General features: G+C 39.4%; 1 protein-coding gene across 4 annotated transcripts in view; it reads right to left on the reverse strand.

The window, feature by feature from the left end:
* The window catches only part of ST3GAL6 (ST3 beta-galactoside alpha-2,3-sialyltransferase 6), a 113,073-nt gene that overhangs the window by 27,543 nt on the left and 70,530 nt on the right, over positions 1-15,000 (reverse strand). For all 4 annotated transcript variants that reach the window (XM_075197023.1, XM_075197022.1, XM_075197021.1 and 1 more), the window contains one exon: positions 6,721-6,821. In XM_075197023.1, coding sequence (XP_075053124.1) covers positions 6,721-6,821 — 101 coding nt within the window. The remainder of the gene's footprint in view (positions 1-6,720; positions 6,822-15,000) is intronic.

Genomic DNA, 15,000 nt, shown 5'->3' on the forward strand with positions numbered 1-15,000 from the left:
CAACAAAGAGGTGCCTCAGCAGCTATACTACAAACCCAGAAGTAAGCGGTTCCATTCGCTGGTGAAGAGGCCTGGTGGTGGCAGCAGAACACCACCAGTGGAAGTAAATCGGTAACGGCAGGCTTCTGACGGAAAAAGGGAATGCTTTTCAATCATTTAGGACAGCTGAAAAGCCAGCCATTATGTACAAGAAAATGACCATATTGGCACAGGACAATGCTTGCATGCCACCAGCATAAGAAGTAGATTCAAACCCTAGTGACAGAGAATCTGATTAAACAAACAAAACAAGATATCAGCAGTTCTCCCTATTTGTGTGGGTTTCCTTAGGGTGCTCTGGTTACCTCCCATGCTCCAAAGACATACTGTAATGTTAATGAGCTGCTGACTAAAATGAACACTGGAGTGTAGAAGTGTGCTAGGGAATTTAGGCAGGAACAAATGTGATATATATGTTATGTACAGTCCTGTGTAATATGATAGTGTTATATATTTAGCCAATAAATGTATATTCCTTTTTTATTTTATTGTATCCACAGAGCAGTTTGTTGTTGTACTCAATATACTATCTAGAATATGCAGAAACCAATAACTTAAATATATATGAAGGTGGAAAACACCTTGAAGTGTACAAAGTATGTATTTTCTGATATTAAGTGTATTTGATTTTATTTAAAATGTTATTGTGGATTAAATAAACACTTTATAACGTCTCTTAAATGGATCAACTAAGAATAAAAAAAGATAAAGATATCTGCGTGTAGTCAACATGGCTCATTTATTAACTGCGACATTACTACACAATGGCTATCAGACACACACCTGCTTTCATTGTTTATCTTGCACCAGACTGATACAAGCTCATTGCTGAGTGAGTGATGGATGTGGTTCAAAGCTAACATAAATGCAATCTTAATAAATGATCACTTATATCTGTTATTAAAATGAACCATACCATAGACCAGCATGATTAGTTCTATAGAGCTAAACCAGCAACTGAGGAGAAGATGATGCAATGTGTTCTTTTCACTACTTGGCGTAAACAAACTCGCATGCTTTCCACAAAAGGATTATGTCTCTTAGTAATAAATGGGTTAGCTGGCACCTAATTACACTGAGCTTACTGCTTATCCACAGAAAAACAGACAATATTCCTCCATCAGCAGCTGCATATTTAATATATCAATGTTCTAGACCTGTAATGACAGAAAAGGCTGGCGCCCCAGAATTACCAGGTTATAGCGCTTTGTGACATCATAACCATTGTCAGGCATAAAAAGAAAATATTAACAATTCTTTAGATGTATGCACTCTACATCTGCTGCTCTATTCTCTTGCCGGCTTTAAATTAACAATAAGCAATTTTATTTTATGAATTTCATCTGCTCAAAGTAAATTATGGCATAATGCCTCAGTAGAAATGTCCTGGCTATAAATACAGGTTAAACACTGTTACACATAAATATTTAAATCTTTAAAATATAGGAGGTACTTGTGACTGGATCAATTATAAATAACTTATGGTATCAATTTATTGAAGGGAAACAGCGCAGGGGGCATTTTTATATAATTGCATAGGCACTTATTTTTTTGTATTGTATATATTCTGAGATAGGAAATCGTTATTTCTGAGACCAGGGTAGAAACAGGTCTTTCCTGTTTTCACCTTACTAAAGGATATGCCTTATTTCTGATGCATATAACTGATGCAATAGGCCTTTGTGGATAGAGGTCTTGTGTGTATTGAGCTGTATTTAGTATGGAAGTGTCATTGTTTAGGATTTGTAAGGTTGCTAGTGGAAACCTCCAATTAGGCATATGTGCAAGGAAGTCTGATAGAGGAATGGCTAACGAAGTTTTGTGATGAAGTGTCATGCCTGCTCTGGCCAAAGGCCCAGCAGGGGGTCGTTACTGCGTGGCCTTTTGCCCAGAGTGAATTTCATAGATAAGTGTAAATTTTGTTAGCCTTGAAATGCATGTAAATCCATGTTTGTGTCAATAGAGTATATCCTGATTCTAAAAATAGCATGTGTCTGAAAGGTATAAATGCACTGACTTGTGCACATGTGTTCTTCTGATTTCAACATGTGACTTGATCACTGCTACCTCAAACCAGTGTGAGCAAATAAACCATCTTGCTTCAAAGACCTGCTTGGAAACATCTTCAATATCGCTGTATTCCTGTGATCTACAGATTAGACCCTAAATCTAATCAGTTCTCTGGCTGTCTCTAAGGTTTGGACCCAAGCATTTTCAGTACTACCGCTATGCCTGCTATCCAGCAGCCCTGGTCAGGCCAGGGGGAGATCCATTCACAGCAACGCGGATCCATAGTAAGAGGTCCAGAGTTACAAGCCCAGGTACACCAGCAACAAGACACGCTAGCAGTGTCAGTTACGCAGAAGAAATTCGGTTCTGGATGACGGTATAAGAGTCCAGTGGTGGAAACTCATGTAAGCCCCTCCTACTGTGGAAAGAGGGGGCTTTTTGGATAACAAAAGGGAACGGTGGCAAAGTAAGCCCAGCCGGCTCCCAGCAACAACAGACAGGGTGGGATAGGCAGTCCATCCTGTCACAGTACTTTTATAGTCAAATGGTTCAATCAGTAAGATGACAACTGGATAGGATTAAGAAGGACTCTTGTATAATTGTCGGATATCGATGCTTGGTATAAAATGATCAAATCAAAAAGGAAAATAGCTTTTCCACAGTCAAATGTTCATTTTTTTTTTACATTTAGATATTCCACAAGACACCCTCACCAAGTGAATATAAAGCACGGAACTCTTCTTACTTGGGAAGTGCTCATTGTCTTGTTTCCAGGTACACAGATTTACCCTTTTCACATGGTAATCCAAATAGGGAACATGATGAAACAGGTCATCCTTTGGCCTGGAGGTGCAGTGTCGTGGAAGTGTTCACTGAACCAGTCATTCGGTGATCATGTGGATTGGCTCGGTCACGGTGTGTTTGCACCGTAAGATTGACTGCAGGGCTATGAGAGGAGATAAAGGGCTATGGAACATAAACAAGAACAATGGTTCCCAAGGACATGGTAATTTGTAAGCAGAGTTAAGGCTCACATATATGGGCTGACCACGTGTGGATCTGATGGGGCCTTAATAGCGGGCTCGGAAAGATGACTGATCATTCAACAGGATTTTCCGCCTGTCCTAACTGAAATACACAATGAGATGCTGTTCTGCATCTTTCTGGGTTATGCACACTGGAATTTGTAACCAATTAGGCCCAAATTGGCCTAATTGGTCATTTAAATTGCTTGTATGAGCACCATTAGTTAGTAACATCTTCATAGAAGCACAGTAAAGCTCTGCAACATGATTATACACAGCTCAATATTTAACTTAGACAAATATAAATGGAACAATAAAACATATCGTTAGGGTACCTCTAATACAGAGAAAACACCTTTAAGTCCCTGATCCTACAGCTTTTTGTACACTACATTTCTCCAGATAACCTATTTTGATCTGTTATAATGTACAGTAGTTTCTGTTTATATATTATTAGAAGTGTTCAGTACAGTTCCAACATAATGCACATATTATGTAGAGATGACTGACTAGATGTATTTGCCTTTACTGTACGGATTTGTATTTGTATTTTTCATGGCAATGCCAAGGTACGGAGACATTTTATATGCTGGAATAAACTGTTTAAAAACTACTATGGTCAATTACAGATTGTCTTGTATGAATTTTTTCATATTTTAACTGACATTTAGGGTGTTATTTTACCCCAACTTTCAAGGATCTTGCAAAAAAAAAAGAAGTAAAATGGTGTTTTGACTGTATGTTAAATTCTTGTCTCAATTCCATGTCAGAAGCCGCGAGCTTACTCTAATCCCAGCTGCTGGATTGCCTTCTATTCCTCCCTATAATGCTGTCCGCATCGGAATTCAGATTACTCTGAACTGATTAAAGCAACAGATCTCATTACATTCAAGGCAAATGACATAAGACTACAAGCATTGTGCAACACAAAAAAACAATGGGAGGATGAGGAATATACCAGCCATCCTGATCAGTATACCCAAAGCTGTAATAGACAGCAACACATTGCAGAATGCAACCTAAAAAACTCCAAGTACATTTATCAAGCTGTGGGTTTGAAAATTGGAGATGTTGCCTATAGCAACCAATCAGATTCTAGTTATCATTTATTTATCACATTCTACAAAATGACAGCTAGAATCTGATTGGTTGCTATAGGAGACATCTTTACTTGTTCAAACCTGCATTTGGTCACCAGATCATTTAAAGTGCACTCATGCCTCAATTTTTTCTTGTGCAAAGAAACTGCGTGTAGGCACAGAGGCGCGGGTGCAAAACACCACTAGCACCAATTATAAAATACATAACCCTAGCCCGGGCAGTCACAAGAGAGAGCAAGGCGAATTATGGATTGTACACAGGAAATAAAACTAATCCGATATTACTTTGTGGATAGCCAGACACTAATTCCCAGAAAATAAGGCTTTGATTCCTGACTAAATGTTTGTGCAAGTGTTAAGCTTTATTGTTTAAGTATTCGCTTTCATTTTGGATCCATTAGGCAATTATATATACAGGTTCTTTAATGACAGTATGCAGTGTAGACTGATCAGATTGCACGCTGGACCGACAAAATGATTTCAGGTGTCCTTGTAGACGCAGTAATACGCATGCGTCAATAAATGCATGCTCCAGTAGGTTTGCGAGCTTTTTCAAAATGCACGGGATGTGTGCCCTTAGTGTCGTTTCCTAGTGAAATAACAGGCGGCATCCTCCCGAATATTAGATAAGCAATTTCACAAGATTTTATCACTTAGAATTATAGATACACGCTACCAATGTATATTATCAATTATTGCAAAATAATGAATACAAATGCAAACGTCCTACTAAAAGTAACCGTATACTAGCTCTCTATATCATGACAACAAATCTGTGGGAGGTTATTTAATTGAAGTGGATCTTTGTACTGATCAGCAGATGTCGGCCACAAGAGGTAAACCACACACACGCAATGAGCTTCTGCTGCCTCTTCGTTCTGCATTAGGAGTCAGAGCTGAGCAATACAACAGGAAATGTTGAAATGATCTGGGGTGTGAGCACAAATTCATCTGCAAAGATTAGTATCTAAGCAATTAATATCTTACCAAAGATCACTGAGGTATGCACAATCTTCATTACAAAGCTAAACATGCATGCCATACAAGAAAAGAGAATATGACACCTATTTGTGAATGTCACAACAGAGGAACATATCAATATTGAAATAGTAAGAACAATGACACTTCCCCAAAAACAAAAAGTGTTGCACATTAAAAATGAAATTCATCTATATATAAACCTATAATCAAAACACTACACTAGTACTTGTGTATAAACAACGTGTGCACTATCCAGGATGGTTGCTGTGTGAGGTGTAGTCCTTCCTTCCTCTCCTTCAAGTGAAATTCAGTAGCCTTGAAAACTGAATAAATGGCTTTTTCTAGTTTTGGGACAAGTTACTTTGAATAAGGCTGCACCCTAATCTGAAGCACATTTAACAGTGTGTGTATATAATGTAAAAAAACATATGTAGGAAATACCCCTTTAGTATATTGTTAACTAAAGAATGTGGTTGTATACACTGTCTAGAGGTGTGCAACCAGCAGCAATTGTGTTATTAAACTACAACTGCTATCGACAGTCAGCTGCTGTCTGATTAATATTTCAAAATAAAGGGCTATTAAAACCGAAATATAAGTTGAAGCAATAGAAAAAGAATTCCGAAACATTCTCAAATGTTTACATAAATTTCCATGACACAATTTCTTATGTTTGACATTGCAAGCACACTTTTTATGAAGCAGACTATACATTAGGGTCACTTGTTATCAGCTATGGACTGTTTTCGAAAAAATGACAGCTAGAAAATGTAAATGAGCAATTCCCTTGACTTAATATGGCAGGGTATACATATAAATATTTTTTACATAATATTATCAAATAGGCCTCTTATGTCAACAATTGTTTGGTCTATGCGGTCCTGCTGGCCCCCTGAAGCCCACTCCCACCCAGTAATTAGTCTGTCTCTCGTAATATAGACACTGAGCAAAAGAATCTAAACTGGCCCCTCACAAAGTCTCCTTATGTCACATTATAAGCAATACTGCAAAGACACAACGGGAACTACTGATCACAAATATATTGACTTCTGTAAAGTCCCTAAAACATGTGCATCTGACATGGTAAGGTTGAAAAAAAAGAGAGGTAAAAAAGACAGACACCTCCAACACGTTCAACATTTCATGAACTGTAATTGGGCATTATAATTAGCTCAGCAAATTGCATAATTTTGGCCCTTCTGCACCATGCCACAACTGCGTCAGTGCACCATGGCAAATCGCGTTACTGTGGTCCCCATATTCCTAGGAAGTGGGTAGGATGTGGAAGGGTGGCCGGCTCTCCCAGGAGAGGCACCCAGGATGCCGAGATTTCGGGAGAGTGAGCAAATTATGTATTACCCAGAGCAAACAAGTTCAACAGCTGTTCTGTATGTTCTAAAGCTCAGCGTTAAAACGTTGTATTGGCAATTAAGTATGTTTAGTCCTAAGATTTAATAGTAGACACTTTAATATAGAAGTGTCCTTTAAAGGGTCTGTTAGTCAGTGACTAAAACAAAAATGAAAAAAACAAATTGAAAATACTGTAAAATAAATTGAGAACTTACCCCCTTTTCGGGTTCCGTAAGGTAGGTCAATTTTATTGCTGCCATGAATTGCAGATTGCCTGGTGTAGTCTTGGCACAGAAAAGGCGCAATCTCAGAAATACTGTGGAGGGAACAATCATATTAATGGGAGCTTACACAAGTCTATGTGTCAGTATGAAAATTATGTTTATTATAGCAACAAGGTGACCTGAAGTCCTGGGTGACAAGATACAGTTTACTGTATCACCAGGAAATTATATATGTACAGAAGCTGTGTAGGAAAAACAAAAAACTGGACTTGATGATCACAACAGGTTAAACAGTTTCAGCACTGTGCTTTCTTGGTATAACACTTGACAGTCAAATAGCCAGTGATCTACCAATCTCATGTAGTAATTTTATGATACCATTACAATTTAGGCAAAAACATGCACTTAAAAGAAATGTACCAGTAGAGCAATGGCTCTGCGGTAGATGTGGAACAACAAGTGCCATCATGTTCCACCATAACCAGAGGAAACTTAGATAGGCAAAGTTCAGAAACATAAGACACTTCACCAGTTGTGGAACTACAAATCTTATCATGCCCTACCAGGCAGAGGATGTTCACAAAGAGATAAGGCAGAGACAGAAAAATGGTAGCTCTTTAGCTATGTCATCTGCACAACAGATGGAAGATCAAGCGAGGAGCTGGAAGGATATGCTAGAACTTTTAGTTCCACAACAGATGCCTATCTCAGAGATTCTCAGAAAAATTTAGAAAGACTTTGGTTGAGAACTTGGACACAGAAGACTGGTTGGATGTAGCTAAATCCTCCATTACTGTGCGTGTTAAGGAAAACATGTATAATCTCTTATATCCCTGGTATCTAGTGCCAACAAAACTGCATTACTCTATCCTAATACATCTCCCCTTTCCTGGAAGTACGGTCAAGAAACAGGCCCCTTTTTACATACACGATGGTCCGGTCTGGTCATACAGAAAGTCTGGAAGCCCATAACCTCCTTGTATTCTTAACAGCGACGGATATCCTTCTCCAAGCAAAAGCACGCATCTCTTCCCCTAAGCATGCCAGTAAGTTTATCAGCCACTTGTCTAACAGCTAGCGCCTGGGAAAGTCAGAACCCCCTTCCCATGACTGCCCTCAGGAAATGACACCTGGTACAAGATGGAGCCGATGACCAGCACCCTCATCTGCCTCGTTCTACATAACCTGGTGTACATGGGCCCAACATAATAACTTTCCTCCTCCTACCCAACCTTTAAAGATGCCCGCTCTGAGTTTCTATCTCTCATCTATAAGGCTTCACTGCGCAAGAGGTTTTCCCCTTACCCCGTTCATCCCCTCCCCCTCATAGCTTTCCTCTCCTTTTATTTACCCCCATCTTAATAAAAAACCAGGCACCAAAATGTTGTCACGTCTCATAATGGTTTAATGGACATTTGTATTTACATGTAAATGTTGTGATTATATACATCCCTCTATTTATATTCATCCCTTGCATAGGACTTCTGTTTGTGTTTCACCTGGAGTGCACTTGCTTGAAGCTGTCAATAAAATGATATTGCGAATATATATATATATAATTCCAACTTTGCCACATCAATTACAGCTATAATCTATGTCACCTGAGAAAGGGAAAATTAGCAATTTTGTAATAGTTTAGCTAAAAAATAATAAGTGTCCTTCCATATTGAATCTTTGTATTGTCTGTATTAGATAATCTACCCTGGTATACATAGGAAAGAGTTATCATCAAGTCTAGCCCTATATATAGAATTAATTTCCTTCAAAAGATCTGCAAAGTATCTTTGAGGGTTGTGTCATCTGCAAATCATATTTAAGAATTATCCAGTGTCTAGATCAGGGGTCGGCAATCAGCTCCGCAGTTCAGCATCGGCAGTCATTGGCTGCTTTAGTAAAGCAGCTCCCAGGTTTCTGGAACGGAAGACATGTCTTCAAAGGTAAGTATGAGGAACACTATGACTTGAGGGGCACAGCTATGTGGCATGATATGAATTGGGGGCACAGCTATGTGGCATGATATGAATGGCGGGCACCAAAACATGACATACTATGAATTGAGGGGCACAATTGAGGCATGTTATGAATTTGGCACTCAAGCATGTGGCACAATACAAAGTGGGGGCACTAGTGTCTCATAATATGAATTGAGGGCACTACTATGTGGCATAACACATACCTCTCTATATATCTATATCTATCTATCTCTATATCTATCTATCTATATCTAAAATCTATCTATATCTCTATATCCACATATATACATACACACGTCAGCAACAACCCTTGCAATCCACAAGTGCAAAGAAATCAAACCATAGATGTCCATAATTTAGGTTTTGTGGAGTAATGTGAAATGACACAGGGAAAAAGTACTGAACACGCTTCCTGAAATTTATTTAATACTGTGTACAAAGTCTTTGTTGGTAATGACAGCTTCAAGACGCCTCCTGTATGGAGAAACTAGTCACATGCATTGTTCAGATGTGATTTTGCCCCATTCATCAAGGCAAACAGTCTTCAAATCTTGACGGTTCCGTGGGCTTCTTCTATGAACTCTGATCTTTAGTTCTTTCCATAGATTTTCAATTGGATTCAAGTCAGGTGATTGGCTGGGCCATTCTAGCAGCTTTATTTTCTTTCTCAGAAACCAATTGAGGGTGTCCTTGGCTTTGTGTTTGGGATCATTGTCTTGCTGAAATGTCCACCCTTGTTTCATCTTCAGCATCCTGGTAGATGGCAGATTTTTATCAAGAATGTTTTGGTACATTTTTCCACTCATCCTTCCTTCAACTATATACAATATGCCAGTACCGTGTGCAGAAAAACAGCCCCACACCATGATGTTCCCACCTCCAAACTTCACTGTTGGTATGGTGTATTTGGGGTGATGTGCAGTGCCATTTCTCCTTCAAACATGGTGTGTATTATGGCATCCAAAGAGTTCAATTTTGCGCTCATCTGACCACACTATGTTCTCCCAGTATTTCATAGACTTGTCCAAATGTTGTGCAGCAAACTTTAAATGAGCTTCAACATGTTTTTCTTCAGCAAAGGAGTCTTGCGTGGTGAGCGTGGATATGAGCCAAGGCGGTTGAGTGCATTACTTTTTGTTTTCTTTGAAACAATTGTACCTGCCAATTCCAGGTTTTTCTGAAGCTCTCCACAAGTGGTCCTTGGTTCTTGGACAACTATTCTAAATATTTTTTTCACTCCTCTGTCAGAAATCTTGGAAGATGCACCTGGCCGTGGCCGGTTTATGGTGAAATGATGTTCTTTCCACTTCCAGATTATGGCCCCAACAGTGCTCACTGGAACATTCAGCAGTTTAGATTTCCTTCTGTAACCAATGCCATCAGTATGTTTTGCAACAATAAGGTAGCAAAGGTCTTGAGAGAGCTTTTTGCTTTTACCCATCATTATATGTTTCTTTTGTGACACCTTCGTAATGAGACCTCCTTTTTATAGGCCATCAGTTGTGGTTGAACCAGCTGGTAGGATTGCGTTCTAATTACTGATAGATTTCAGCTGGTGTCTTGGCTTTCCATGCCTTTTTGCACCTCACTTTCTTCATGTGCAACACTTTTTCCCTGTGTCATTTCACATTATTACACGACAAATTATGGACATCTAGGGTTTGATTTCTTTGCATGTGTGGATTGCAAGGATTGTTGCTGACATTTGGTGTAAATTTCATTATAATTTACTGAGAAAAATGTTGATGTGCTCAATACGTGTGTGTGTGTCCCTTCCCCCCCCAACTGGCACACCTGGGCTTGCCAAGATTTTAGCCGGCACACTGATACAAGAAGGTTGCCAATCCCTGGTCTAGATCATCAACAACATTTATTTATACAGCAACATCAAATTTCGCAGCGTTCTACAATTGGGGAGAAAAACAATAATATACAATTATAGGTAAAACAGACAGAGGTAAGAAGGCCCTGCTCCCCAGATGAAATGTAATGCATCCTTTATGATTGGCGGTGTAACAAGCTGTGTGCATAACACACACACACGGGTTAATTCATGGGAATAACAGAGGAACGTTCTCTGTTTTCAAATATCTACTCCCACTAATCCTGTGATACTATGCCAACATCAATTTGCCATTTATAGCTCACTTGTAACTTCAGTTGCTCAAATTAATGATATAAAAACTCTCTGTACTAAAAGCAGAAATTAGGCGCTTTGTAAAATGTACCTTGAAATAAAAGTGCTGTATTTGTTATAAATAAACATTTAAAAAAGCTTTGCAGGCCTGGCCAACCTGTGGCTCTCCAGGTGTCGCGAAAGTAGTCCCAGCACATGGGCCAGTAGAAACCAGCCAATAACTAGCAGGGTATGCTAGGACTTGTAGTGTCACAACAACTGGAGAGCCACCGGTAGGCCAGGCTTTGCTTTAAAGGAGAAATAAATGTTATAAGAGGGCCTGTGACACAAAACAGTTGAGCAATTCTGTTCTAGGAAAGAGACTTAATGTGTTACAGGATATCAATCATCTCACATCAGTAACCCAATCTGATGGTGCAGCACACAACATGTCATTCTGCCCAGAAACCTTCCTATCTGGCGTGTCTGCTTTCACCAACCACTTCTGACTGGAGAATTGCCCAAATTACACCTCATGACCAGGACATTCTCCAGCTCTGAAGCGTGCCTTTAAACGGGGAATAAGTTTTTGGGGAAAACTTAGTATACATTAGTACATTTAGTATTGTTTTTATTGGGGGGGGGGGGGGGCAGGGAGGCAATGACCTTTCTTTAGTAAGCACAGTGAAGCAAACATCTCTTTATATGTTTAAAAAACAAACATTATATAAGCAAACTTTCCCATGTCTATTTTAATTATAGTTTCCAGTTACGTGCCAAGCGGTACAGGTAACCACGAGCGAACATAAACAAAGGCAAGTTATTGTTTGCCCATTAACATAAAAGCATGTAGGCAGTTTGGGGTAACGCTGTATTTTATACGGTTCCACCCATAACACCTAACAGCACGTTATTGAAGGCATGCCAATGAGAAACAATTAGATGTTGGCAAACCTCCGGTGGATTCCATCAAGCACATTGCATGCAGAGACACCACCTTACTTACTAAACAGAAACCTGGCAATAAAGCTGAACGATGACAGAGTTACTAAAGACTGAGGCTGGACCCACCTGAGAATAGGAAGAGGTACTTAATGTATAACTATATTTTTCATGCTGGCGTCATCCATCTGATATTATTAGGACTGCAGTGAGCGCACTTCTTGTTACAGGTATTTATGAGAGATACCTTTTGTTTGACATTTTGAAGGCTGGAAACTCATGTTAATTAAGCATTATGTCTAGGCCAAGAAGGGTTTACATTGACCAAACATATGATTAGCTTGAATGCACACCAGGGGATATCCTGTTTGTCTGGCCTGTGGGCCCAGACTAACACACACACCTGTATGTATAAATGCAGAGCCCATACAAGGTGTGTACCATCCTGACTTCTGGATGAATCACATACTGGTGTGTAACAGTCCTTGGAAGGGCTATTTTGTGCAAATAAACACAATTCTGCTTATAAGATCCTGGCTGACACTCAAAACCATTCCCCAGCTGTCTTGTGCTGAACCCAGCTCCCAGTGTCAACGCGCTGCTCGCTACCCAGCTCAGAAGGAACCAGACAATCACCAGCAAAGAGGTGCTGCAGCAGCTATACCAAACACCCAGAAGTAAGCAGTTCCAGGTGCAGGTGAACCAGCCTTTTGTGGCAGCAGCTACTCTTGTACAATTAGTGTGCAGTTGGTACTTGCAATCAGTGAGTGCCACCAGTAAGATCAGTAATCAATAACGAATGGTAGAAAGAAACCCCAAGACAAGTGCCAAAACCACAAATAAGCCGTTGAGAGAAAACACAGGGTGGCAGAATAAGTTCATCCTGCCACAGTTTATAACCGATGGCGACAGTGGTGGTAAAAGACAGGGTGGCAGAATAAGCCTCCGCACATACAAAATCCCAGGCCCCCATTTCAGAGGACAAATCAGAGTCCGTACTGTGGCAGGAAGCTCACAGTAGGAGCCATAAATTAACAGTCACACTGACCTACAATCTCTGCAATGTTTCCCTTACACAAGACAAGTCAGGTGATCGCCATCCTGTTGGCAAAATGCAAAGGAGATGAACCAACCCGCACAGGGCCAAGGCAATATGTTGATAAAAATAATAAAGAAAGTGATGGTGCTGATGTTCTTCCAAAACAAAAAAATAGATATAACAGTTTTAGCAAAAAACAGTCTGAAAGTCTTTTTCTTGCTTAGAGAAGTATTGTAGATCGTGAAGCTTCTTGTGAAACAATTATCCTCAAACTTTTGTAGTTGTTTGACGAAAATGTATCACAAATCAATAATAAGGAAAACAATGTGTCCGTTTAAACTTTTAAGATCCAAATTCAGCACAACCGATGTATAGCGTGACAGGTGAGCATTCAGTGATTACACCGCCGAGTTTAACGATCATGCAGACAACGTTTAGTGATCAACAGGTAGGTCGGGTTATCACAGACATCTTGAAGCTGGACTTTCCTCTTTCTTTTGAAATTTTTCTATGTGGCTTTCTAACCCGTGTGCTTTTACAACCACAGAAGATTACACCTTCATGCTGTTTTTTTACCATCTTTCTGGTAAAAGACGGAACATGATTTGTTCAAAGGAGTCTGCCTTTTAGGGGCATATTCAATTGTTGGCGTTACAGCCTAAAGTAACGCGCCCCACGCACTATTACCATCATTACGGTAATAGTGCGCGTAAATACCGTTGTTACGGTACTTTTCACGCTGGATTTCAGCTCGCGGCTCAGGCAGCTGAGAGCTGAAATCCGGCTTAGTATTACCGTAATAACGGTAATACTTTTTCCGTGGCGGAAAAAGTAAAACAATTGAATATGCCCCTTAGAATTTTGAAATGTTTTGATGTAATATTATAAATGCTTCTGATTTTAATAAATAATACAAGATTTTTCAATACTTTGATGGATGCTGCTGGAGATTTAAAACCTATTTTGAGAGAGTTGAATTTCTGACATGCGTATTTACCCTTCATCAATGTGAGTGTAAGACTTGCTATCCAATGTATGAATTTAAAACCAACATTATTACACTATTGCATTTTATTTTTACTTTGAGGATACTGTCAAAGACTTACTGAAAAAAGAACAATATAAAGTAACACAGCTGACAACCTATTCAAAAGAGCAGTACAAAGTGTAAGTAATATTTTGTTTGATATGGTCGCTAAAAATTGCTCGCTACAAGTTAACTGCGTGATCTTTAAACACGGTGGTGCTATCACGGACTGCTCACCGGTCACACAATACTTCGGTTGTATTGATTTTGGGATCTTAAATGTTTAAATAAACTCACACTTTTTTTTTTACCAATTTGAGATACATTTTCGTCAAACTACAAAAGTTTGAGAATAATTGTTCACAAGAAGTTTTACAATCTACAATACTTACAATACTAAACAAGAAAAAGACTTTCAGACTGTTTTCCACTAAAGGGGCATATTCAATTGTCGCGGGTTTCTGCAGAGTTAAAACTACTACTGTTATTACGGTAGTAGTTAGATGGATTTCAGCTCGTGGCTCAGGGAGCTGCGAGCTGAAATCCAGCGAGAAAACTACCGTAATAACGGTAATAGTGGGTGGAGCGCGAGATTTACGGCGTTTCCGCCGACAATTGAATATGCCCCTAAGACTGTTATTTTATCTATTTTTGGGGTGGGGGGTGGGGGCGAGAATAAGAACATCAGCACAATCACTTTATTTATTATTTTATTGTAATGTTCATTTGAGCTTGTGTGGGTATAACTCTGGGGGAGTGAGCTGCTCCTGTTCTTTGGAGCGCAAATTAGATTGGTTTATTCTTTTCAAGAAAATATCCTATCCATCACAACTACACAAGGAGTGATTACTCTGGCATTGATAGGAAACAATAGGGGCCACTTTGTGAGCATGTAGATCATGCACAGAGGTGCTTGAAATATCTCAGATAGTGGTGGAGAGTGTGGAAGCAAAACTAAGTCAACCTATCCCTGAAGAGCCTCATTGCAGACATTATTTTTTGTCTTTATAGAGACATATTTGTTGAGCTCTTCTGTATTTATAAGCATTTTATTCATAAAGGCACAAGGTCCACATATGTAAGCACACACCACCGTCCCTTTATAACCCCGTTACAGCATCTACTACATAATCTTCATACAGTACTTAACAAAGACTCAAAATAGCCAACCAAA

The sequence above is a fragment of the Mixophyes fleayi genome, chromosome 2, assembly GCF_038048845.1.
Source record: "Mixophyes fleayi isolate aMixFle1 chromosome 2, aMixFle1.hap1, whole genome shotgun sequence".
Classification (NCBI taxonomy): Eukaryota; Metazoa; Chordata; class Amphibia; order Anura; family Limnodynastidae; genus Mixophyes; species Mixophyes fleayi.